We start from the raw sequence: 23,655 nt of genomic DNA, 5'->3' as shown, positions 1-23,655 counted from the left end.
CCCGGCCGGTCCCCGGACAGCGCGCGGACCCCAGGCCCGGGCCCCGCGGGGCTCGGGCGACAAGGCCCGGCCAGGGAGCCCGAGATGCCCCGGGGCCTTCGGATCGCTGGGTGCGCCCGCCCCTCAGGCTCCCCGCGCGGTGCCCTCGGGCTTCGGGCCACGCGCCGCCCTCGGCCCGCTTCCCCAGCAACGTCGCGCCGCCGCCCCTCGGTCGACAAGGGGAACCGCGGCGAGTCCCACCCCGCGCCGCCGGGACGCGGCGGAGGCTGCGGCTCCGCGGCCTGTGCGTGCGCAGCGCCCCCTGCGGCCGCGTCGAGCGCAGGCGGCGGCGGAGGGAAAGAGGGAAGGAGGGCGCCGCCCGCCCGGCCCGGCCCCTTCCCCAGCCCGCCGCCCACCCCCTGGCCGCCGGCGGTGTCCGCGCCTCCGCGCCCGCCCCTGATTTCCTCTGCACCGTGGCGGCGGCAGCGGCGGCGGCGGCGGCGCCTCCTCGTGCGCGCGGTTATTTATTTCCGGGCCCCAGAGCGCTTATAATGGAGCCGCTGTCAGCGGAACCTTCTGCCGCCGCCGCCGCCGCCGCCGCCGCCGCCGTCCCTCCTCTTTTTTTTCCCGACAGATCTTTGTTGTGTGGGAGGGCAGCAGGGATGGACTTGAGCTTGCGGATCTCCTGCTAGAGCAGCCGCGCTTGGAGAGGGCGCCGCAGCCGCTAAGAGGAGCCGCCGCCGCCGCCCCGAGACGCGGCCGGTCCCGGCCTCAGTCCGCCCGCGCCCCCGCCCGGCCTGCTCGGCCCGCGCCTCCCGGCAGAGTCTCCTCCCGGCGGCAGATGTGTGTGGGGTCCGCCCACGGCGGGGACTATGGTGAAATTCCCGGCGCTCACGCACTACTGGCCCCTGATCCGGTTCCTGGTGCCCCTGGGCATCACCAACATAGCCATCGACTTCGGGGAGCAGGTAAGCCCCGGCCGCGCCCCGCACCCTGCGCCCTGCTCCCTCTGCCTTGGCCTTAGACGCCCGTGCGGCAGGGGATGGGGACAGAGGAGAGTCACCTGCTCCGAGTCTCTTTTTATCCTGGAACATTTGGTTGGGTTGACAGCTTGTCAAAGATGACTTTCCAGCATTCCATGCCCCCCCTCCCCCCAGTTCTTCCGCAGACTTCTCCAGCTCTCCCTGGAAAACGTTAAACGACCGGAGGGTTTGGAGCTTCACCTACAGAAGGATTTTTAGTGCACAGAAGGAGTATTATGTAATTTGTGATTATGTAAACCTCTGGTTTGTAAGTAAAATGTAGTTCCTAATAGCTTGAGTGCTGGGGGTTTTATTTATCCCGAGTTTGTGGTGATGTGATCATGGGGAGAATTTTGTATTAGAAAGTGTCCAAGTTGATTTCCCAGGTACTTCTTTTTTTTTTTTTTTTAAAGCTCATGTATGGATTAGAGGCGTCCCATGTGTGTCCTGATAAGCCGACCATTGGCCATCTCTAGTTTGGGGGGGTGGTTTGTTGTTTGTTGTTGTTGTTTTTTTTCCTTTCTTTCCGTCTTGCACCACTAAAGAAGGGGAACACATGTTTGTTTGTTGCCTTCTCATCCTTGTTTCTTCTACATGTTTTCCCCCATTTCTCTCCATGTGGCGTCATTGCAAATCGAGCGTTGCAGCCTCTCCAGCAGCGGGGCACCGGTACTCCGCACTTTGCCTGTGCGGCCCGTTTTCGCAGGCCTGCGGCGGGATGCAGTTGCATTTTTAAGGCCGGGAAGAGGATTGGGGGAAGAGGGCAGCAGCCTGTCACCTTGATGGGCAGCGGTCGGAACTGGCCCCGGCATGTGATTGAGCAGCTCCTGGCGTTGTAGTACTCTTATTTCTTTTCCTTTAAGTCAAGAGACCTCAAAGGAGGTTTATATAGAAAAGGCACCTATCTTGATGCACCTTTAGTTTTAAAAAACCAAACAGTTTTTCGGAAGGGGGTTCATTTGACTCCTCCCTTTGATAAATGTCTGCTTGCATTTGTCTCTCTGTGCTCAGAACTTTTGACTGATTGCAACTGTTTAGCTCCCGGGTACTTAGCCCACCTTGTAAGCTACTTTTTAGTTCGAATTTTATTGCTGACAAGTGTTCACAATGTATTGCAGCATAGCCTCTGGAGACCTTTGTCTAGCTAGTAAGCCAATTTATTTCCTTTGATGAAATATTATATCTTTTCTGTTGCCACTTTGCTCTGCCCGCACCTCCCCTGGGTCCCCCAAGGGCTCCTCTGATGCTCCACCTCCACCCACCCACCCCCAAACCCTTCCCTTTTTGCATAATTAACTGCTGACTTTGGGCATTTCATCTAATCTTTGGGAAGGTTTTTAGGCCTGAATTTATTACACTGCACATTTTAGATGAGTCAAGTGCCGTGTATTCACCTCAACCTTTTACTGTTTTAAAGCTTATCTAATTGGAGCTGCCCCAAAGGTTGGCAGAAAGTCCAGGCTGCTCACCTGATCGCTTCTCCCTGAAATGTAGCAGCTGTGTGTGTGTGTGTGTGTGTGTGTGTGTGTGTGTGTGTGTGTGTGTATTATATAGGGATAACTGAAGAAATGAGTATTCTTTGCCATAATTAAATGGCCTGAAACATACCACAGTATTGCCTCACATTTGCCTTGATTTAATGCAAGGTGATATAACTAAGGATTTGATTTGAGTGTAAAGAAAGGGGTCTCCCTGAGGTCACAAAAGGGAAGCTAGACATAAAACACGACTACACAGGTGGTCTATCCTAGTGGGACTAATAATTCACACTCATCCTGAGACGTTGCTAACCTCCTTGTCATAGGTGACATAAGCAAAGTGCTGGAAGAGTTGTCTTGTTGCACCGAAGCAAGTTTTATCAGTAAGTGTCCTTTGAGGTCCTTATCCCTTAAGCACCAGTGTATTTATGAGGTTACAGGCTGCCTGGTGGTAGAGGTATTTTAGCAGAGTTAGGGGTGGGGAGATGGAGGGAAGAAATTGATATGTTTCCAAAACCTGGCTTTGCCTTCCGGTATCAGATGATAATTTTGCAAAATGGGGCAGGGTGCAAAGAACAGAACTTACTTTTTCTTACTGTTAAACTGGAGGGAAAGAATTGCAGTGTGAGCTAAAGAGTGACCTGGTCATAGGTGGGTCATGAATAAAAGAACATTGTACCCCAACTGCTTTGAGACACAATAAAGAGGAGGAGCAGTGAACCTATTATATACAAATACGGGTCTACGGGAGACTTGTGAAAGTATGCAGCTCTTGAGGTGGAGTCTTGTCATGTTCTATGGACAGATGGACACACGTAGGTTTCTACCGTTCTTCTTTCAGAGTGGGCAGGTGTATAGTATACCTTGCTATGAGTGAACAATGATTCACATTTCAGTAATTTACTAATTCTAAAGTAGGTTAGGTGACACGGGAGTCCAAAGGTCAAAACAGTCCTTGGTTCACGGGTGTTCGAGATGATGAAGAAACCCCAAATTAAAAAATAAAATAGCTCATTAGCTTTTAAGTCTCTAATTTGTCAAGAACAGAAGGATACTGAAATCATTGTAAATGTTCCCTAGATGAGTTGTTTTTTTGTTTTTTTTTTACTGATAATAAACATTTCGGTTTGTGGTTTCTGTCGGAAATGTGGACAGACCCTTTAAAATGAAAACTCAGCTATAGGCAAGATTCCACTGAAATTTGAATAAGCAGCACATGTGACTGTGTGAAGGAACTACACGTTATCTCAGAGTTATTAGTGCCACGTGTGGGGCTGCTGTGAAGAAGCCTGTGACAGCCCGTCCAGGGCCTCCTGATGTTTTCCATGAATGTTACCCGTTATGTAGAGCTTTCCCTGTAATGTTATAGGCCAGTCAGGGAAGAAACCCAAATATTATGGAATATTTACTCTAATGAAATCTATCATCACATTTTTCAATTTTGATGGTGGCAGTAATTTAGGGGTGGAGGCAAGTGTTGAATTCTACACTGAAAAAAAAAAAGCTGTATGGAATAAAATGACCTGCTTTTTTTTTTTTTTTCTTTTTTGCGGTACGCTGGCCTCTCACTGTTGTGGCCTCTCTCGTTGCGGAGCACAGGCTCCGGACGTGCAGGCTCAGCGGCCATGGCTCACGGGCCATGGTTCACGAGCCCAGCCGCTCCACGGCATGTGGGATCTTCCCGGACCGGAGCACGAACCCGTGTCCCCTGCATCGGCAGGTGGACTCTCAACCACTGCTCCACGAGGGAAGCCCATGACCTGCTTTTTAATATTAAGCATAGGCACCATGGAAGAAATGAGAATACACCCTTATTGCAGAAACTAAAACAATGTTTGTAGAACCCTTTAGCTGTGTAGAACACTTGAAGGTAGTTGCAGTATATGTGGAATTAGCATTTTATTTCTATTTTTACAGATTGAGAAGCAAAAGTATTCATTGCTTCCATTCATCGAGCACTTAGCATGTGCTTGTAACATCTCAGCACGTGTTACATATGAGGAGAGAATAAGAGACCTAGGCATGTTAAGGCCCTTGTCCAAGTTCACACAGGCAGTGCAGGCCAGAGCTGGGGCTCCAGCCGTATCCTCCTGGCCCTTAGCCACTCTGCTCTCTGCTTGCACACTGAGAACCACCCCCAGGAGTTCTTAGACGTTTAGAAGTAAGTTCTGGCTTTTTGGAGTTCCAGCCTTGGCTTAAATGTAATCTTAGCTGTCATAGTTTGAGTTTTAAAGACTCAACAGATGTAAGCCAATCATAACAAGGCTTCTCAGAAAAGGGAGATTGTGACCAAGAGGGCCACATGTAAGAAGGGCCAAATTATCCAGATAATTAATTAAATCAATGCTGTTATCTTATTTTGACAAGGTTGGCATAGGCTTTGATTAAAAGAGAGGAAAAAAAAGATGAGAAACAACTGATACTTCACAAAATTATTTAGAAATCACTTAGTCTTTGTCATTAGAGCAATATAGATTGCTAAAGAAAGATGGAAGATATGAAGATACATTGAAGAAATACAATGTATTCCTTCAGAAGGGTCTGCAAATGTCCATGGGATCTCACCATATTCAGAGGACTGTGAATTGTTTAACATTAAACTTGATACAAAGTCCCTGAATTCCTTAAAAGCCAAGTTCACCAAATTAGGTAGAATAAATCAGTGATTTTTTTTTATAAGGTGCCTAATGACACTTAAAATGTTAAGGACAGCTCTTGTGAAGACTTGAAAGAGAAAAAGTTGAAGTTGTTCTCACTTTAGAAGAAATGTGTTCTGCTCAGTGCCGGGCAGTCTACTCTTTGACACTCAGGAGATTACTTGAGTTCTTTCAGTTAACCCTGAGTGAATCACTGAATTTGGTTGGGTCCAATATAATAGATCAAAGACCCAAGGGATTTATCTGTGAACGAAGAGTTTTGCATATGGATTGTTGATTACTAGAGTAAGATGTATAATAGGAATGTTTCATGTTTCCCCAGCCCTCCTTTCTAACTTAAGAAACCTAGAGTTAGGCTTCCACAGTATAAGAGGGTTTCAAGTTACTAACATCACAAAATGGGGGGGGGGGGGGGGGAAGAGAGAGAGAAGCCCAGGAAAAGTAGCTTAATAAATGTTCTCCTCATCTACTAAGTAGAGAAATGCCCCCCACCTCACCCCGCTTTAAAAAAAGATCTCCAGGAGGTACAGGAATTTTTTCTTTTTAAGTGAATGTTGTGCACGGCACTGGCCACTACTGGGCAGGGATTCGTCATCCAAGTTCACTAAGTGATGGAAGAGACCTCCCCAGGCAGAGCTTGCCCTTAGTAATTACAAAAGTGTCCATTGTATGTTCCACTTTCCAAAGTACTTACAGACGGAAAAGTAAATCCCAGGTTAAGTTTCTAAGTAACTGTCGGTGAGAGACTTTTTTCTCCTCCAATCTATTCTATACTAATGGACTAAATCTCAAAACAACATTTATTTTTTTCTAATTATTAAAGTAACATATACCATCTAAAGTTTGATTACATATTAAAAAATGGAGGAAAAATGTAAAAATACCTCTAATTCGACTCTGAAGAAAAAACCCCTTTAACGTTTTGGGTATCTCCTGCCAATTTTTTTTTTTTTTTTTACATAATTGAGGATATACATATGTGTGTGTACATATATATATATATATATAATATATATATAAATAAATAATATATATATATATATTTCACAGAACACAGGCATTTTTCCCATATCACTTAAAAGTATTTAACTGTGATTTAAATAGCAGTATAATGTGATTGCATGAGCATACAGTAATTTCCTTTGCTGTATATTCCCCTATTGTTTAAATGCTGAGGTTTTTTGTTTGTTTTTTCCAACATAAAGTTTCAGTGAGCATCTCTGTGTAATAAGTAGATAATGTGTTTTCTCTGACTGCCTTGGGCTTTATGCCTAGCATAATTTGAGGCCTGTTTCAGCTTCTCATTCATACATAGAAAATGAGGTCACTGGCAGTCCATATTTAGTCAAGGACACCGTGACCTCGTTAGTCCAACTGATACTCACTTCTCCACTGTGTTTCCCAGTTTCCTTTAGAGGTACATCTGTGTTTATAGTACCTCTCTTTCACTGCACTTAGGTAAGTAGATTATTTCTAGAGCCACAGAGGTATAATTCTGCGGTTTGTTTCTTTACTCATTTATTTATTGAGGTGGTTTGATGACCAGCCTAACTACTACTTTGTCAGAATACATCTTCCCAAGCATCTCCTTCAAAAGATAATCAAATACTTCTTATGTCAAGACAATATCTAAATCTCTTTCTAGTTGTACATCTGATTCTTTAAAAGCAGTTTTAAAAGCGTACCAAGTAATATCGTTTATAGCATCATCTCACTTTTTTGATGTGACAAGCCCAGTTTTATATTAATGGCCAGTAATTGGTTTCCATGTCTTTTTGCTCTGAAATAAATAAACCTCTTTAAACTTACACCAGAGTGACTTGGGTCATATCTACATTTAAAAAATTAAATCCAGTGTTTTTTAAACACCTATGACTTTATTAGTTGATGTGGCAATGTCATAGAAATATAGAAAACCCTGTTTTATTGCAGAATTATCTAGATATGAGCTACCTCTGTGAGTGCATTTTCTTGATAACTGAAGCTTATCCTTTATATTTTTTAAAGTTTTTTTTTTTTGATGCGGACAATTTTAAAGTCTTTCTTGAATTTGTTACTGTATTGCTTCCGTTTTATGTTTTGGTTTTTTGGCCGCGAGGCATATGGTACCTTAGCTCCCCGACCAGGGATTGAACCCGCACCCCCTGCACTGAAAGGTGAAGTCTTAACCGCTGGACCGCCAGGGAAGTCCCTGAAGCTCATCCTTTAAAATGCAAATCACTGGTTTTCTTTTTCTTTTTGTAGTACAAGAAATCTATATTGCACCTTTCTCTACCATAGTAGATAAATACTATATGCAAAACTCAATGAACATTTTTTTGGTGGCTTGTGACTGTTGTGCTGGCAATCAGCTGACAGGATATCCACTGACAGGTGATACTCAAAATACTTAACAAAGAGTTTGGCACCGACTGACAAAATAAAAATAATCATTAATAAAAACAGCTAATACATGTTGAATACTTGCTTTTTAATTTTCTGCTTTGGATCTGCTCTGGGCCCCCAAAACTAAAATCCATTTGAAATCCATGAAAAAATGAAGAATAAATAATTTTGGAGGTCTCCCTTGCGAAAAAAGTTATACACTTTGTTCAACTAGCTCTCCTGCCCTGCCCTATTTTGGTTTCTGTTCTAGAGAGATTCTAGAGTCAATGTCAGGTAAGTGACCTTTGCATAAGGGAAGTGTTGCCAGATTTGACCCAGGCCCTGCTCTCAAATCAGGTCCTATTTGAGAAAACATACATGAAACACTTTTGCAGTCAGAGCATCACAGAGTGAGACGCCTGGTTGCACGCTGCAGTTTGTGATAACTGACGTACGGCAGGGTACTCCGTACTTGCAGTAGCGCGGTGAGTCTGTGGTCATGGCGATGAACAGTAAACCACACAGAGGCAGTTCTTATCTGGAGGTTGTCACCCCTGCTTCATTCTCCGTAAATTCTCCTGTCCCCAAAGTGGATACCACCCATCTGCAAAGATGAGAATAGAGTCCCAGGATAGGGAAATTAGCAGACTTCATATCAAGCCATACAAACCCCAGGTTTGTTTCTGTTTTGTTTTAATTTTGCTCTTTCTGTGGTTTGGGGATCACTCAGCGGCTGTGCCAAAAACCAAGTACCGCTCACGATGCTGAGAACAAATGAGCTTAAGATGACCAAGACTACAGTTACCTCAGTCAAGTGAAGACGTATGCGTCACAGCTTTCTGGTTCTGTATGGCTGCTTCTCCATGCCAAAAATGTTTTCCAAGTCCACCTTGGGAAGGGAAAGAACTTAGTTATTTGTCAGGGCAAAGGTGGTATTTATTCTCCTAGATAATGAGTTATCAGAAAACAGCCTGGACCACTGGTCCAGGAATGCCACGTGGTCCCAAGGGACAGATAGACCAGCTTCATTTCTTGTGGGAAGAGTACGTTTTGGTCTAAGTTAGCTCACGGGCCCCAGCTGGCTTTTACATTTTTTATGGGGTTTTGATATCCCAAGATCAGCGAGGCTTTCCATGAGCCTGGCACCCAGCGCCGTTACGGGGTTGCCTTTCTGTAGATGGGTTTGTCAGTATGAATGGGCAGCCCTCTTACTAACGTGGGTCCACGTCTCTGTCCCCAACCTCAGGGCGGGGGGAGGGGCTGTGTGTATGGCTCCTTCTTCTCCAGCACAAGTTGGCGAGAGGCACCTCCAAGCCCACGTTCCCAGTGCACTTCCTGTGCCTCGTCTGGGCTCATCCCACCTGGATGGGGACGGCAGCCGGCCCTGGGGACCTGTGACTTCAGGCTGGGAGGAAGTTAAAAGCAAACGTGGGACTCCCTGGATAAGAACTTTCAAGGGTGGCTAGAAGGGTGAGGCTGAGGCTCCGCAGGACATTCAGTTGGAATTAAATGGCTGAAAAGCTGAATGTTTTTAAAAGCAGATTAACGAGACTTTCTAGGGAGAACGCTGAGGCAGGAAGGAGACAAGGCAGAAGTGGGCTTTGTGGCCGTAATCCTCCCAGGATGTGAGAACTAAAAGTAGCTTATTTTGTCAGAGAGACAGAAAGGATTAGTTTGGGTCAGGAAGCTTTCCGGGTTGTGGCCCAGCAAGAGCTTTTACAGGGTGAAAGCTGGTCACTCCTGGTTGTTTTCTGAACTAAATAATAATGAGTCCACATCAGTCAGCTTGTCAGAACCCCTGCTCCGTTTTTTTTAGAAATATAACATTAAATCTAGGGAAGTTTTTGAGTCCCGGACTGTCGTTTTCTCATGTGCCAGTTGGCTTAGGTGTGGCTGCTTTGTGTTTTCAAAGCTGTCTTTAGGATGATAAGAAGTAGCTATGCTTACGGCTGCTCCATAAACAGCCCGGAGATCTGTTGGCCACTGGGTCATGCATTTCAATACAGGGGAATGGTAGTGTGGAGAATCTAAAATAGCAGATGACAAAAAAGAAAAACAAATTGTCTGAGCGCTCTAGATGGTTTGGCAGGAAAGTTACCGCGCTGGGACACAGCGGTCTCCCACGACGTGTGGCCTAAACTTGACATTTTATAAAGACAGACAGCGCAGAGCACAGTAACAAGTAACCACGCTTCGTAAGAAAGAGGTAACTTTCACCTCTTCATGATCCTAGCCAAGACCAGCGCAGAAGCAACTGGAAAGACCCTTGCCACCAGCCCGATCCAAAACAGGAAGTCAAGGGTCTCTTCTCTGCTCCAGACTCACATTCAACTGTGGTTTTTTTCTTGGGATGGGTTATGGTTTTCATCCCCTCCCTTTTCCGATGCAGCGTTGCATCACCTGGAGCCCCACCTGAGGTCAGGGCGTACCTCCCCTCCTCCCACACTAAGGCCCACACCTTTATGGGCCAACACCACCTGGGCCTCACACCTATTGGGCTGCTTACCAAACTTGGGCCATTCCCTGACACTGTTGGTAGTTAGTCCAAGTGTTTACCAGTCTTCCCCGGATGAACCAGTGTTTCAGCAGCGAGGAGAAAGGAGCTTGGACTGAGTTCCGAAGATCCACTAAAGGGCCTTAAGCAGTCGGTGGCAGCGAGCATCAGTAGCTGAGCTGCAGAACCACTTTTGTTTTCCTAAAATTCTTATTTACTCTAATTTCTTTTAGGCTTAATACGTCTTCTGTCAGGGGAGGAGGCTGGTGGACCTGTTTTTCTTTCCTTTTTAGAAATCACAGTATCGTTTACCTACAGTGAGGTCCACAGATCGTACACGAACAGGTCCATGAGTTCTGACAAATGACAGATGCACACCGTACATAACCCACACCCCAGGCAAGATACGGAGGGTTTCTATCAGCCCAGAAGGTTTCTGGTGCCCCTCCCTCCAAGGCCACAGCTGTCCTGAGTGCTGTGGGAGCCTTTTTAATTGCTAAGACAAAGTGACACATATGTCTTTGGTCCCAGATAACTGAGTTCGCGGCCACTCACCGTATTACACTGTGTAGCGCTACTACTCTTTCCTGTTGCAAACTATGGCTCAATGTTGTGGATTTTAGTGGATTTAAGGCAGGTAGAAAATTTGACTTTCTGTGTAAAATAACTTTTCCCCTTATTTTGTACGATTTGGTGGGGGTTTTTTGTTTTGTTTTGTTTTGTTTTGTTTGTGATACGCGGGCCTCTCACTGCTGTGGCCTCTCCTGTTGCGGAGCACAGGCTCCGGACCCGCAGGCTCAGCGGCCATGGCTCACGGGCCCAGCCGCTCCATGGCATGTGGGATCTTCCCGGACCGGGGCACGAACCCGTGTCCCCTGCATCGGCAGGCGGACTCTCAACCACTGCGCCACCAGGGACAGGGAAGCCCCCGGGAGTTATTGTTTAATGGGTAGTTTCAGTTCGGGATGAGTAAGTTCTGAAGATGGATGGTGGTGATGGTTGCACAATATTGTGAATGTACTTAATGCCACTGAACTGTATACTGTAAATGGTTAAAATGATAAATTTTATGTTATGTACAGTTTATCAACATTTGAAAAATTTTCATTAACTTCATAAGCTACTCAGAAAGCTGGTGGCTTTTGAAGAGGATCTCTCTTTAAAAAAATTTTTGTTAATTTTATACTGGTTAGAGTCATTGTATAAAGAAGAAAAATAAATAAAAGTATCAAGAAGAAAATGAGGTTATATAGCATTATCTCTAGGCCCACGACCTAGAGATACTGCTATTTATTATTTTAGTGCATGTCCTTCTCATCTCTTTTCTATCCATGTATTTTCAAACAAAATTGTAACCTCTTTCCACTTTATATCACAGGCAGTTTCCCTTGATTTTAAGTATTCATCTCAAATATGACTAATGGCATTCTTTCACAAGGATACGCCATAATTTACTTAACAATACTCTGTAGCTAGACGTTCAGTTTTTCCTGTTTCATTCTATTACAAATAGCGCTCTGAAACATTTTTGTTCAGAGATCTTTGCTTCTGATTATTTCTTTGGATTAACACTAGAAATACTTGTGCACATGCACACCTTTTCACGCCTCCCACTGTGTGCGACACCGCATTGTAGAAAGTTGTCCCAGTTTCCCCTGCAGGCGCCTGTTGAATGTGGCCCCGGCCCCCAGTGGACAATCCCAATCAGGATGCCATTTTACCGTCCAGTGAGTTCTGCCCCCGGAAACTGTGTTCTACTTCTTTCAAAGCCACATGGTACTGAACTCCTTCAAATGATTTCTTTTATTAAAAGCATTTTTTTAGATGCTGAGACATCCATTCAGTTTTTCATCATGTGATACGTTTAAACTCTTTCAGGACTTTCATTCTTTTCAGTAAGCATACTTTGGACCGAATTCGTACTCCCCTGGGGATTAGGCAGAAGCACAGGGAGGAAAAGGGGTGAGTGACACCCGTCAGAGTGGCCACCATCAAGAAACCTAGAAACAATCAATGCTGGAGAGGGTGTGGAGAAAAGGGAACCCTCCTGCACTGCTGGTGGGAATGTGAATTGGTACAGCCGCTATGGAGAACAGTATGGAGGTTCCTTCAAAAACTACAAATAGAACTACCATACAACCCAGCCATCCCACTACTAGGCATATACCCTGAGAAAACCATAATTCAAAAAGAGACATGTACCGAAATGTTCATTGCAGCTCTATTCACAATAGCCCAGAGATGGAAACAACCTAAGTGTCCATCATCGGATGAATGGATCAAGAAGATGTGGCACATATATACAATGGAATATTACTCAGCCATAAAAAGAAACGAAACTGAGCTATTTGTAATGAGGTGGATAGACCTAGAGTCTATCATACAGAGTGAAGTAAGTCAGAAAGAGAAAGACAAATACCGTAGGCTAACACATATATATGGAATTTAAGAAAAAAAAATGTCATGAAGAACCTAGGGGTAAAACAGGAATAAAGACACAGACCTACTGAGAATGGACTTGAGGATATGGGGAAGGGGAAGGGTAAGCTGTGACAAAGCGAGAGAGAGGCATGGACATATATACACTACCAAACGTAAGGTAGATAGCTAGTGGGAAGCAGCCGCATAGCAGAGGGAGATCAGCTCGGTGCTTTGTGACCACCTGGAGGAGTGGGATAGGGAGGGTGGGAGGGAGAGAGATGCAAGAGGGTAGGGATGTGGGAACAGATGTATATGTATGACTGATTCACTTTGTTATAAAGCAGAAACTAAAAAAAAAAAAAAAAAAAAAAGAAAGAAAGAAAAGGGGTGAGTGGGTTTTACTCATACATCTGGGGAGATATCTGTCCCTGCAGGTTTCACGGCAGAGGAAAGTGCTTTTTTGGATGAGTTCAGTGATGCTCAGGAAGTTTGCATCCCCAAACTTCCTGGATGAACTCCTGGGAGAGGAAGAAAAACTTAACCAACCTCCAAGGTGCCAGGTCCTGCCTGAGGCTCCTGGCATGTACGGTGGGGTCGTCACCTTCCCCACTTTAAAGATGAGCAGATTGAACAGCTGTGCCAGGTCGTTCGGTCTCTCTGCAGAGCAGCCAGTCTACTCTGACCAATAGTTCATGCTTAGGGTCTCCGAGGAGAGTATTTGGAGTTGACTGTTCTAGGGGAATGCGGAGCTAGTGATATTTAGGGGAAATAGAACAGAAGGTGTTCTTCTCTCTTTGCTACCACCCTGCCCCTAGGTTCTTCAGTTTAAACTGGTCTTCTTGCTATGTACAGCCCTCCTTGGAGAAAAGCAGCAGAGCAAACAGAGGGGAAATAGTTTATGCTTATTGAGAGAGGCCCTGAGTCCCTGTGGCTTCTCTGTAGTTTCTAGTAGTGCTGCAAGCTGACTATGAGAGAAAGAATGTCCACTCCTGATAGGCCCCCCTGGACTTGACCTCCTCCATCCCTGCACCCACTGGCTCTCTGACCTTGAGCAAAGAACTTGACTTCTGGGGGCTTCAGCTTTCCCAGCTGTTAAATGGGTATAAAGGGTTTCTGTACCTTCTTTTGGAAGGGCAGACCACACAGAGACCAGACACAAAAGAGCTTGAAAAGTCTGAAGTCCTGCCCCTATGTAAAGCAGTATGACTAAGACTTTGAGCCAGGCATGCTGCTGCTACACCTGTTTATTGTCACCCATCCCTGACTAGAGCCGACTGACTGTTCTTGCTCTGTGTTGAATCCGTGACTCTCATTAAGGGGACTTGCTAAACCAGAGCCAGCTGGGTTAGGGGCAAGCAGGGACAAAAGCATGCTGGAGGACAGATGCTGGAAACACTTGGATTTTACATGTGCGTCAGCAATACTTTCGCTGTTTTTTTTTTTTTTTTTTTTTCCTACTTTGGGGAAAAGATGTTTCAGGCTGGATTTGCTCAGTAGTGGGTTTTTTGTTGTTGTTGGTTTTTTTTTGATTGTTTGGTTGGTTTTCGTTGAATTACTAGGATTTAGGTAACGTGCACTTTTTGAAATGATAAGTTACATTTCATTTTCTCTTTATCATAGGCTGCTGTTTGACACAGATTCTGGGGAAGGTAGCTACATGTACCACTGGCCCCTTCTCCAATCTAGACCTACAAATGGTACCAAGCCTTTTTCAAATTTGTTGACGGTTGTGGCAGTAACACACCAAGGTGTTTCAAACAAATTATGGGGCTGCTTAATGAGCTGAAAGTTGTAACCCTCTTTCTCAGGTGCTTACTGTATCGTTTTGGAGTGTTTTCCCTATTAAATGGAGAGTAGTTTCACTATTAATGGAGAATATGGAATGCAGGGGGCAAGAGTGTCTTCATGATGTGTTCATTCAACAGATGTTTCTTGAACACCTACGGCGTGGCAGGTCCAGTGCTAGTCACTAAAGACGGAGCAGGAAAAAGGACTGACTTTTAGCTGTGCAGCGATGAATCTAGAAGGGCAAACAGACAGGCAGGCACCTACCAGAGGATGTGATCAGGTCTGAGATGGGGGAAGCATAGGGTGTTTATCCCAGGATCCTATAGCCCATCCTAAGGGTCAGGGAAGCTTTGGTTCCAGCTGAGACCTGAGATCTAAAGAGAGTGGCGTATCTGCTATTCTGGAAAGCAAGAGAGTTCCCGGTGGAAAACGGCAGATGGGCAGATGCTTACTGTGAGTGGGACAGTACCCCCGTCAGTCCGGGTAAGGAGTTTGGCCTTGAGCATTAGGCCACTGGGGAATGCTGATGGGTTCTCAGTGGGGGTGTGATGTGCTTGGATTTGCATATTCGAAAGATAACTTTGGTTTCGGTGTGGCTGATGAATTAGAGGGAGGTGAGAGCAGAGGTGGGGAAGCCAATTAAGAGGCTCCTGTGGCCACCACGGGCGAGGGGCAGGAGGCCTGGAGTAGGGCTGGGGGCGGGGAGGGAGTGCTCAAAGAGAAAAGCTGTCTAGAATCAGATGGACTTGGCCACCGGGAGAGGATGAAGCTGACAATGATGTTACCCAACTTTAAAAGAGCTGGTTTGGAGTGAGCTGGTGAAGAGAATGAGTTCCATTTCAGTCATGGAAATTCGTTGATAGATCTAGTGAGATGTTTTACATTGCTGGCCTGAGAGAGAATACAAATGATGCATTTCCGTGGGAACAACAAGAAATACTTAGTGTCTGGATAGCACTGCCGCTCGGTTCCTGTCTTCCCCTTCTCCCCAAGGGGCCACTGCGTTCCATTATCCATAATGGGAGCTCTTTGCATTTTCACCTAAATGCAAATACTATGAATATTCATTTTTTCCTTCAAGCTTTAAAACTGATTTATTATAATACAGTCAGTTCTCAGCCACTTGCTTAAATGAAATGGTGATTGGAAAATTCAAAATACTTCAGAATATTTGGCATTGGAATACATTAGGACTCTGGGGGAAGCAAGTTCATCCTCAACATCATTGTGCTGTGCTTAGGATAATATTACAGTTAGACCAGGGCCTGGTGACAGCAGAGGTGTCATCTGGAATTAAATTTGATGAGGTGTTGCTCCCTTTCTCTGTATATGACATGTTTACTGTGTAAACAGCAGGCAGTGGACCAACCTTAGAGGGGTTCTTTTTACGGCTTTATGTTTGTGTGTTTGTATTTTGGTGTTGTCTACAGCTTACAGCCTGGTTGTAATTCATAAAAATCATTTAGAATACATTTTGCTGTAGAAATAATATTATAAATTGTGGTTACGTTTCCAGGTCACTTGACCAAAGTTGCATTACCCCTAACGATATTAAACTATTATCTATTTGCAATGAGCAGCAGTAGAAAACCTTGCTGTTAGAATAGTAGTCATTGGAAAAAGCAGTAATGTTGAAAACTATCATTTGTCCTAATTACCTGTATGAACAGTTGGCTTCATAACAATGTAGGGGAGGTGCTGGCACGTGGGAGGGGAGGAGGTCGGTGCCACGGGCCTTCGAAACCGGGTGAATTTAAAATCAAAATGTCTTCTGGATCCACATGCCTCAAGGCTGTGCTTGTGGTCATTTGAGAACTCATAAATGGGAGTGTCCAACAGTCCTAGGAGGATGAATTGACAAGACTTGGAAGGGAGATGGGTGGATGTGAAACAGAACCCCTGGGGTGGAATTAACAGGCAAGACTGGGCAGGTTCTCCTGGGTGGACTGTAGGAGACGGAAGAACAGGGGAGCCTGAGGCTGGACGCCGCTTCAGGCTGCTGTGGGGCCCGTGCTTCCCGCTGGCGTCCCAGACCCAGGACAGCTAGGGAGGCGGGGGGTGGTGATGGGGATAAGAGGAAGGTCACGTGCCTTCTGCCATTTCCATGAGAAACCATTGCCTGTAAGCTGATGTCATCTAAAGTCTGTAGTAGTGAGCTGTCCCCTGCTAGTGCGACATGGAAGGCAGTTTTGAATGTTTTCACATGCAAAATAACTCTGATTTCTTCATGGCTAGAGAAATACTTGTTCTGCTGTTCACAATCAGTAGCTACCTGGACTTTAAAGTTCACGCTCCCCGCCCCGTAATTTATTGTGACCTAATCATGTCTTACGTGCCTAGCTAATTTCCAAGGGGCCTGCCACTTCTATATCATGTTTCCTTTTCCCTGATTAGTCCATAAGTGGCATTCAAATTCTAATTTTAAATGTGTTATCGTTAAGTTTTCTAGTGTTATTGCTAAGTTTTCTAGTGAGAACAAAATTGTAAAACATCTACCTGTATCTATTGATGTAGGCTTACCTGTGCCCTCATTCCATTGATATCTTGATACCTTCTTGAAAAATAGTCAAAATGCAGCATTTAATAGTAAGAAACCAAGAAGCTACTAGGAAGCTCTGAACTGAGGTGAAAATTTGTGGAAATGAAAATATTTTCTATAATTGGACCATATCCATATTGTAAAAGGAGCACCTCTAAATAAATAAATAAATAAATATATTTGTACATTTCTTTCTTTTTTTAAGAATCGGCCAGTATTAATACAAATACCTTAAATTAAGCGGGTGGAAAACAAACATTTAACCCAGTGTTTTCTTTTACGTTCAGCAGAAGTGGACAGTCTCTTTTCAGGAGGCTGTAACTGAGAAAGGGCTGGTGTGCCCCGAGGCTCAGGAAGCCAGCTCGGAGCCGGTGTCTGCAACAAAGTAAGGGTTTATTGCAGGGCGCTAGGCAAGGGAGTGAGAGATAAGCCTCAGATCCACTCCTATTTGGTCTTTGAGTTGCGGGGGGCAGTGTTTAAAGGGGAAGAGAAAAGAAGCTGGGGCTAATCATCCTCTTGTGACCTTTCTTGACATTTCTTCATCAGAGTTTCAGGGGGTCAGGATGTCCCCAGTGTGCGTTCTCTGGCCAGGTGGTCCATGGTTTGCAGGTCCGTTCGCTCATCTTGACCTGGAGGAACAACCTGAGTCTGTACGTTAATGATTATACGTATAATAGCAATTATAGTACAATAACGATGTTAACAACGGCAATTTTAGTCCTGACTCTGGTTGATTAGTGTTCAGTTAACAGAGAATTGAGGTCGGAGGGGACAAGAAAGGAAATAAAGTTTCAGATAGAGGGATTAATCATAAACTCAGCAAGGGAACTCAGTCGTAGGGGGACTCAGTTTTAACGCAACAAAATAAACATCGCCCTTTGCTTTGCCTGGTGCACAGTTCACATTTGTAGAGTACTTCACAGTTTGTAAAGTATATTCTCACTGAATGCAACAGTTGTTCCACGACCCATGGGCACGCAGGGGGACCCTGCCTGGAGGCCACCCGCAGCGGGTGTCTGTACGAGATGATCCTGGACGTGAGAGCCCACTCACCCCAAAGCCCACATACCCCTCTGTGAGGTGAGCTCCGTCTTCCTTCCGTGCCCTGGATGGTGCTCCTTAGCAGGGGTCCTCCTGAGCACGGAGGAGTATGGAGTCCAGTCTTGGAGTCACAGACATGGCATGACCTGTAGGGAACCCCTGAGAATCCGCGATCTGTGCTCCGATCAGAGGACCACAGCCGGAGGACGGCCTTCCTTTCCTGTGTGTCTCCCTGACCCAAGCCTCCTCCCCATTCGGTGTGAGGGTCTGCTCTGTCCTCAGGAAGAGGATGGGGGTACTTCCCTTTCAGCACTGGGCCGGCGCGGGGAGGGGGTCACGGCACAGGCCTAGCAGTTCAGAGTCACGTGCGGGCTCCACCTGGGTCCTCCTGGAATTCCATCCTCATATTTATTCATGGCTCTCTTCCCTCAATATCATAGCCTGTGGCTCTGCTTTCCCCAAACCACCGGAAGCTTTTCCCCCGCCCCTCCACCTTCCCTCCTCCGAACCTGAGGGCCTTGCATTCCTTCTCCTTATTTATGCTACAAGAGTATTACTTTCTTCAAATCTAATCATCAGGTGAAAAAAAAAAAAAACACTCCATGTGGGCTCTCATTGGCTGTGCCTTCTGGCCGACGTTTTGAGTTTCCTTGCTTTTCATCACCTTTTCATAAATCAGGTGTCTTTTTTTTTTTTTTTTTTTTTTTGCTGTACGCGGGCCTCTCACTGCTGTGGCCTCTCCCGTTGCGGAGCACAGGCTCCGGACACACAGGCTCCGCGGCCATGACTCGCGGGCCCAGCCGCTCCGCGGCATGTGGGATCTTCCGGGACCGGGGCACGAACCCGTGTCCCCTGCATCGGCAGGCGGACTCTCAACCACTGCGCCACCAGGGAAGCCCTATCAGGTGTCTTTTTAAAAAAAAAAATTATTTTTTTCCTTCCAGGCATCCATGAATTTCAGATTGGTTTCCACGGGTTTCTGCCTTGCCGAGTTTGTTGCTTTTTCACGGCAGCCGCCTCCAGAGAGGCAGAGAGTGGCCTGCGTTCCTCTCTTCCCGGAGACGCCCGGCCACTGCCCTCTGTGCCTCATCCCTCTGTCTTCACAGCCCGCGACGTCTCCATAGTTACCCATCTGTCTCCCCATCTCCCTGCGAGCCGCCCCCCTTCCCAGGGCAGGACTGGTGTGTGTGATGTCACCTACTGTGCCTGCCTTCCGGCTCCCTTTCCTACAGCACTGGGCACAGATGGAACCTCAGAAGGGCTTGGGTGAAATCACTGGGTGAAGGGACCCCGTGCCTGAAAATATAAGCCACATGACAAATGCGATTGGCTCAGGGTTAGCGTGTACGTCCCCCATCTTCTATCAGCTGAAGCACGTCTGTTCCTCTAAATGGAGGGACAGCTCTCTGAGTCCACTCGATGTCTTCCTAAGCGCAGTACCCCGAGCTTGCTTCGCTGGGGGTGTGCGGCCGGAGGGGGACAGCGCATCAGTGTGCAACCAAGGTGGTCTCCCTCTCCCCCAGCCAGGAAGCAGCTCGCCTCCAGTGCTGAATCTGGAGGGCTTACTAGCGGCACAGGCTTGATATTCGGGTTTGTCAGCCGGTCATAATGTAGGCACTAGTGAGACTACCTACCTTGAAAACCAGTTATTCTTGTGTTTGGGTGAGAAATCATTTTCTGGTGAAAAAAAACCCCATGCAAAACGATGCCTTTGTGGGAGGTGATCTCACGCAGGGGGAAAGAGTCAGGGTGATTTGCGACCACTGAGGTGCTCCCTGATATGGAGATGGCCTTAACCCTGCAGGGCACATCCCAGGGACGTGGAGGAGGGTGCTGGGGAGACCCCTGTCCACTCCCAGCCCTCGGTCCTGAGAGCACACAAAGAGCAGCTTCTCTTTAGGGGTGCAGAACAGGTGACATTAGAGTGTATTAGTGCATATGGCGATCTTGTTTGATTGCCAGGTACCTCTATCCAGGACAGAGGAATCATCCTGCACAACCATGGCTGGAATTAGGCTGAGTAGACCCGGATGTGTAGAACAGCACTATAATATTAGCTACTGTCCCCTAGTAAAGAGTCTTCTGCACTTTGCACTTTTGGTCATCAGTGTGGGCCGTGGCCAAACCAAAATGCTTTGAATGTGACATATTATATGTCATAGCAATGCAATAGTATATTACATGTTATAGCATGGGATCCAAACAGAACAACACTGAAGTAATAGTAATCTGATAGCTAGCGAGTACTATTGCTAATAAGCCTGCCTTCCCTCTCTCTGTCTATCCAATATATAGCCTAATGACCTGCAAGGATTTCTAAACAAATAAAGTTTAGCAATCATAGTTTATAAGCTATCTCTGTGTATTTAACATTGCAAGAGGGGAAAGTCCTTTGCCGTAAGGATTCTGCTTTTACTACATCATTTACCATTACACAAGGGAGAAAATATGGGCAAGAATAGAACTAGACTGCTTTCCCTCCCCAAAATCCAGATGAGAGAGAGCATGCATTTGGGACTTACCTGCTGTAACAAGTTTATAAAGAAGAAATCTGGTCTCCAGTATATGCCAGTCCTTAGCAACTGAGGCTGACGTGCAACAGTGGAAATAAGAGTGATTTATTTTTGGTTTTTGGGGTTTTTTTTTTTGCGGTACGCGGGCCTCTCACTGTTGTGGCCTCTCCCGTTGCGGAGCACAGGCTCCGGACGCGCAGGCTCAGCGGCCATGGCTCACGGGCCCAGCCGCTCCGCAGCATGTGGGATCTTCCCGGACCGGGGCACGAACCCGCATCCCCTGCATTGGCAGGTGGACTCTCAACCACTGCGCCACCAGGGAAGCCCTAGAGTGATATGTTTTTAAAACACACTATTTGGTAAAGTAAACCCTGCCCTCCTTAACCCAGAACTGTGATATGTACTTGTTTACATGTATTTCCCTTTTGAGGTTATTAAATCATTGAGTACATAACCTTGGCAACATTTTGATAGTTTTCGGTTGTTTGAGGTTTCCCTATGAATGATGTAAAATATTCATAGGTTGTTTGAAATAAGCTAGATTTTCTTTTTAATGGGATGGAGTCAATTTAGAAAAAGGAAAAAAAAAAAAAGGAAAACCTTAGAAAGCAAAGCATGGATTTCCTGTAAAGCTGATGGTGGGGCTTCAAAAAATAAAGCCTGCAACCCAGACTGGATGAGAACACAGTACAATTAACCTCTTGGTGACTGTCGGCTCCTCTAGTCTGTATGCTGCTGTGGTTTCCAAAAATGTACAATAGAAATAACCATTTTATACACGTACTATTGTCCTTTTTAAGGGTGGACAGCTCCTAGGCATGAAAGCATTTTTCTTCTTTTATCTCTTCTGAGGTGTGTTTTTGTTTGTTTTTTTGCTTCTTCTGTTTTTGTTTTGTTTTGTTTTGGTGGGGAGGGGGGTGAGGTGAGGGGGAGGTTGGAGGGAGATAAATCACTCTTTTTCTTTCAACAGAGCATTAAAAACAATGTATACCTTCCTTTTCCTCATAATAAGATGTCACCTTCTTCCTAATAATTACTACCGCTTTATCATAGAAAGGTGCAATTGTGACATTTGAAGTTTCTCATCATCACAGAGCAGTGTTAAACTTAAAAAAAACAAACTAAAAATCCTTCTTGAATTTTCACTTGTAGTTTTTCATGGGCGTCTCCTAACGAGCCGCGGTTACTTGGAAGCACATGATCCTCCCTTTCTCTCTAACCTAAGCTTGTCGGAAAGGCTGGGTCCATGGTCCGAGTGTGCAGGCACAGGACAAATGGCCTGTCCCTTTGCCCACCCATATGTTTGGGCAGCCTGAGCAGTAGATTGTCCTCGGCTGATGTGGCCCTGGCAGTCCCAGAGGACAGCTAAGATGAAAGCATGAGCCCTGTGCAGAGCTGCTTCACGGGAGCACAGATGAAGTCCCTGATACACACCATCCTTCTTGATCACGACCCTCTTGTTCACTTAGTGCTGTGAGCTTGCTGCTTCTCTTGGCTGAACCCGCCGGTCCCGCAGGAAGGAAGGTACCTTCCGTGCTTCCGCAGTCAGGGCATCCTCGTACACAGCTGTTATCCAGAGCACTACAGTGCAGCTTCCATAGCAAAGACTTCATTTCAAAACCAGTAACATCTCGTTTTTCCCTCAGGGATCTCTGTTTTCTTTACTGGCCGCATAATCGCTCATTTTGACATGCCTACTTTTACATCTTTTTCTCCCCCCACCAGTATGGATAAAAATAACAGAGGTTTTGCTCTTGTCGGCTAACCCTGTGCCTTCAGTGGTTCATCGGCCCCCTTCCTCTCCCTAAGAGCCATGCACTGCTTTTGAGGAAGAACCCTTCATCTTATAGGACAACCTGCAAGACCACAGTTTGAAAAGCACCAAACTTGAGGTTCCTTCTTAGTCTATTTCCCAGTGTGTGAGATGGGTGTGTTCTCTCTCATAGGAGTTCTGCTGGATGATGGAAACTAGATCTCTCCTAGAAACAGCCCAAGAACCGAGAATCAGTTGCTTAGCTATGGCTTCATCATTTACACTTGAACAACCATTCTGTCGCCCCCATATGAAATAGCTGAAAAAGAAATCCTCTGAAAAGCTGAATGACTAAAAAGCACTTAAAAGTGGTTATTAAATAAATCTTGCCCACTTCTTATCATAGTCCAAACTCCACTGACTGTTTACACTACATACATGTAAATGATAGCAATGCCTTCTTCAACCCTTGACTCATGGAAATAGTCATCGTAGACACTTTGGTAACAGCCTTTAAATGTTAAGCATCACAACCACCTCCTAGCAGTTTGACCTGGTGCTTTGAGCATGATTTACCAAAAGATACTCATGAGGTTAGAATTTGGCTGTGTCAAAATAAGAGTTTAGGGCTTCCCTGGTGGCGCAGTGGTTGAGAGTCCGCCTGCCGATGCAGGGGACACGGGTTCGTGCCCCGGTCCGGGAGGATCCCACGTGCCACGGAGCGGCTGGGCCCATGAGCCATGGCCGCTGAGCCTGAGCGTCCAGAGCCTGTGCTCCGCAACGGGAGAGGCCACAACAGTGAGAGGCCCGCGTACCGCAAAATAAATAAATAAATAAATAAATAAAATAAAAATAAGAGTTTTACTGGGATCTCTTAGATGGTGAAAAGCCCACAAGGAGAGTTTTCAGTGGCCAGTGTGCAGTCCTGGGTGATTAACCTGTTACCTTTGGCACGTCGCTGGTCAGACATACCCTGGGTCCCCTTGTACCTTTGGTCATTGACCAGTGTCATAGGACATTAAAGGCAGCCCCCAGAGCCCAGTGTGGGGAGAGTCAGCTTAGGCTCTTCCTTCTCCCTTGGTGGATTGGAATCCAAGGGGAACTCCAGCAGCCCTGTGTGGCTTCTCCTAGGGCTGGACCCAGAGTAACTTCCTCTCAAGTCATTGTCAGCCCAAGTCTTTGGGTAGGGTCTTACAGAAGACCCTGTAAGTTTATGGCCCTATATGGTAAAAGCGGCAGGTACTAAGGTCTTATGAAGAACTCCTGAGATAGCTCTTCCTGGACACCAGCCCCTAAACACACACACACACACACACACACACACCGGTTTTGTTTGATTACGTTATACGGTCTTCTTTCCTGGTCCTTTCTTAATGAAACCAGGAGGGTTACAACAAAACAAACAAAAACCACCCTATTTTCTTCTGCCAGCAGTGAAGCCTTTAAACCTCAGGGTGGTGGCTTCACGTGCAGGAGAGAGGGAAGAAAGACAGCTCTGGACTCATTTATTCACCCAAACTAGACTTTCACCAGATTCACTGTTAGACAAACAGGTAAAACGATACTCATTTTTGTTCTTTGCCAAAATAACAAAATGGAGGATTTA

The 23,655-nt window shown here is 45.9% G+C and overlaps 1 protein-coding gene across 1 annotated transcript in view; it reads left to right on the top strand.

Annotated features, from left to right (window-relative positions):
* The first annotated feature begins 502 nt into the window (after window positions 1-502).
* Window positions 503-23,655, top strand: part of ANKH (ANKH inorganic pyrophosphate transport regulator) — a 145,412-nt gene continuing 122,259 nt past the window's right edge. Inside the window, exon 1 of the mRNA XM_060092740.1 lies at window positions 503-947. Coding sequence (XP_059948723.1) covers window positions 852-947 — 96 coding nt within the window. The 5' untranslated portion in view covers window positions 503-851. The remainder of the gene's footprint in view (window positions 948-23,655) is intronic.

This window comes from Mesoplodon densirostris, chromosome 3 (assembly GCF_025265405.1).
Source record: "Mesoplodon densirostris isolate mMesDen1 chromosome 3, mMesDen1 primary haplotype, whole genome shotgun sequence".
In the NCBI taxonomy this organism is placed as follows: Eukaryota; Metazoa; Chordata; class Mammalia; order Artiodactyla; family Ziphiidae; genus Mesoplodon; species Mesoplodon densirostris.
This window is presented reverse-complemented; position numbering and strand designations above follow the sequence as displayed.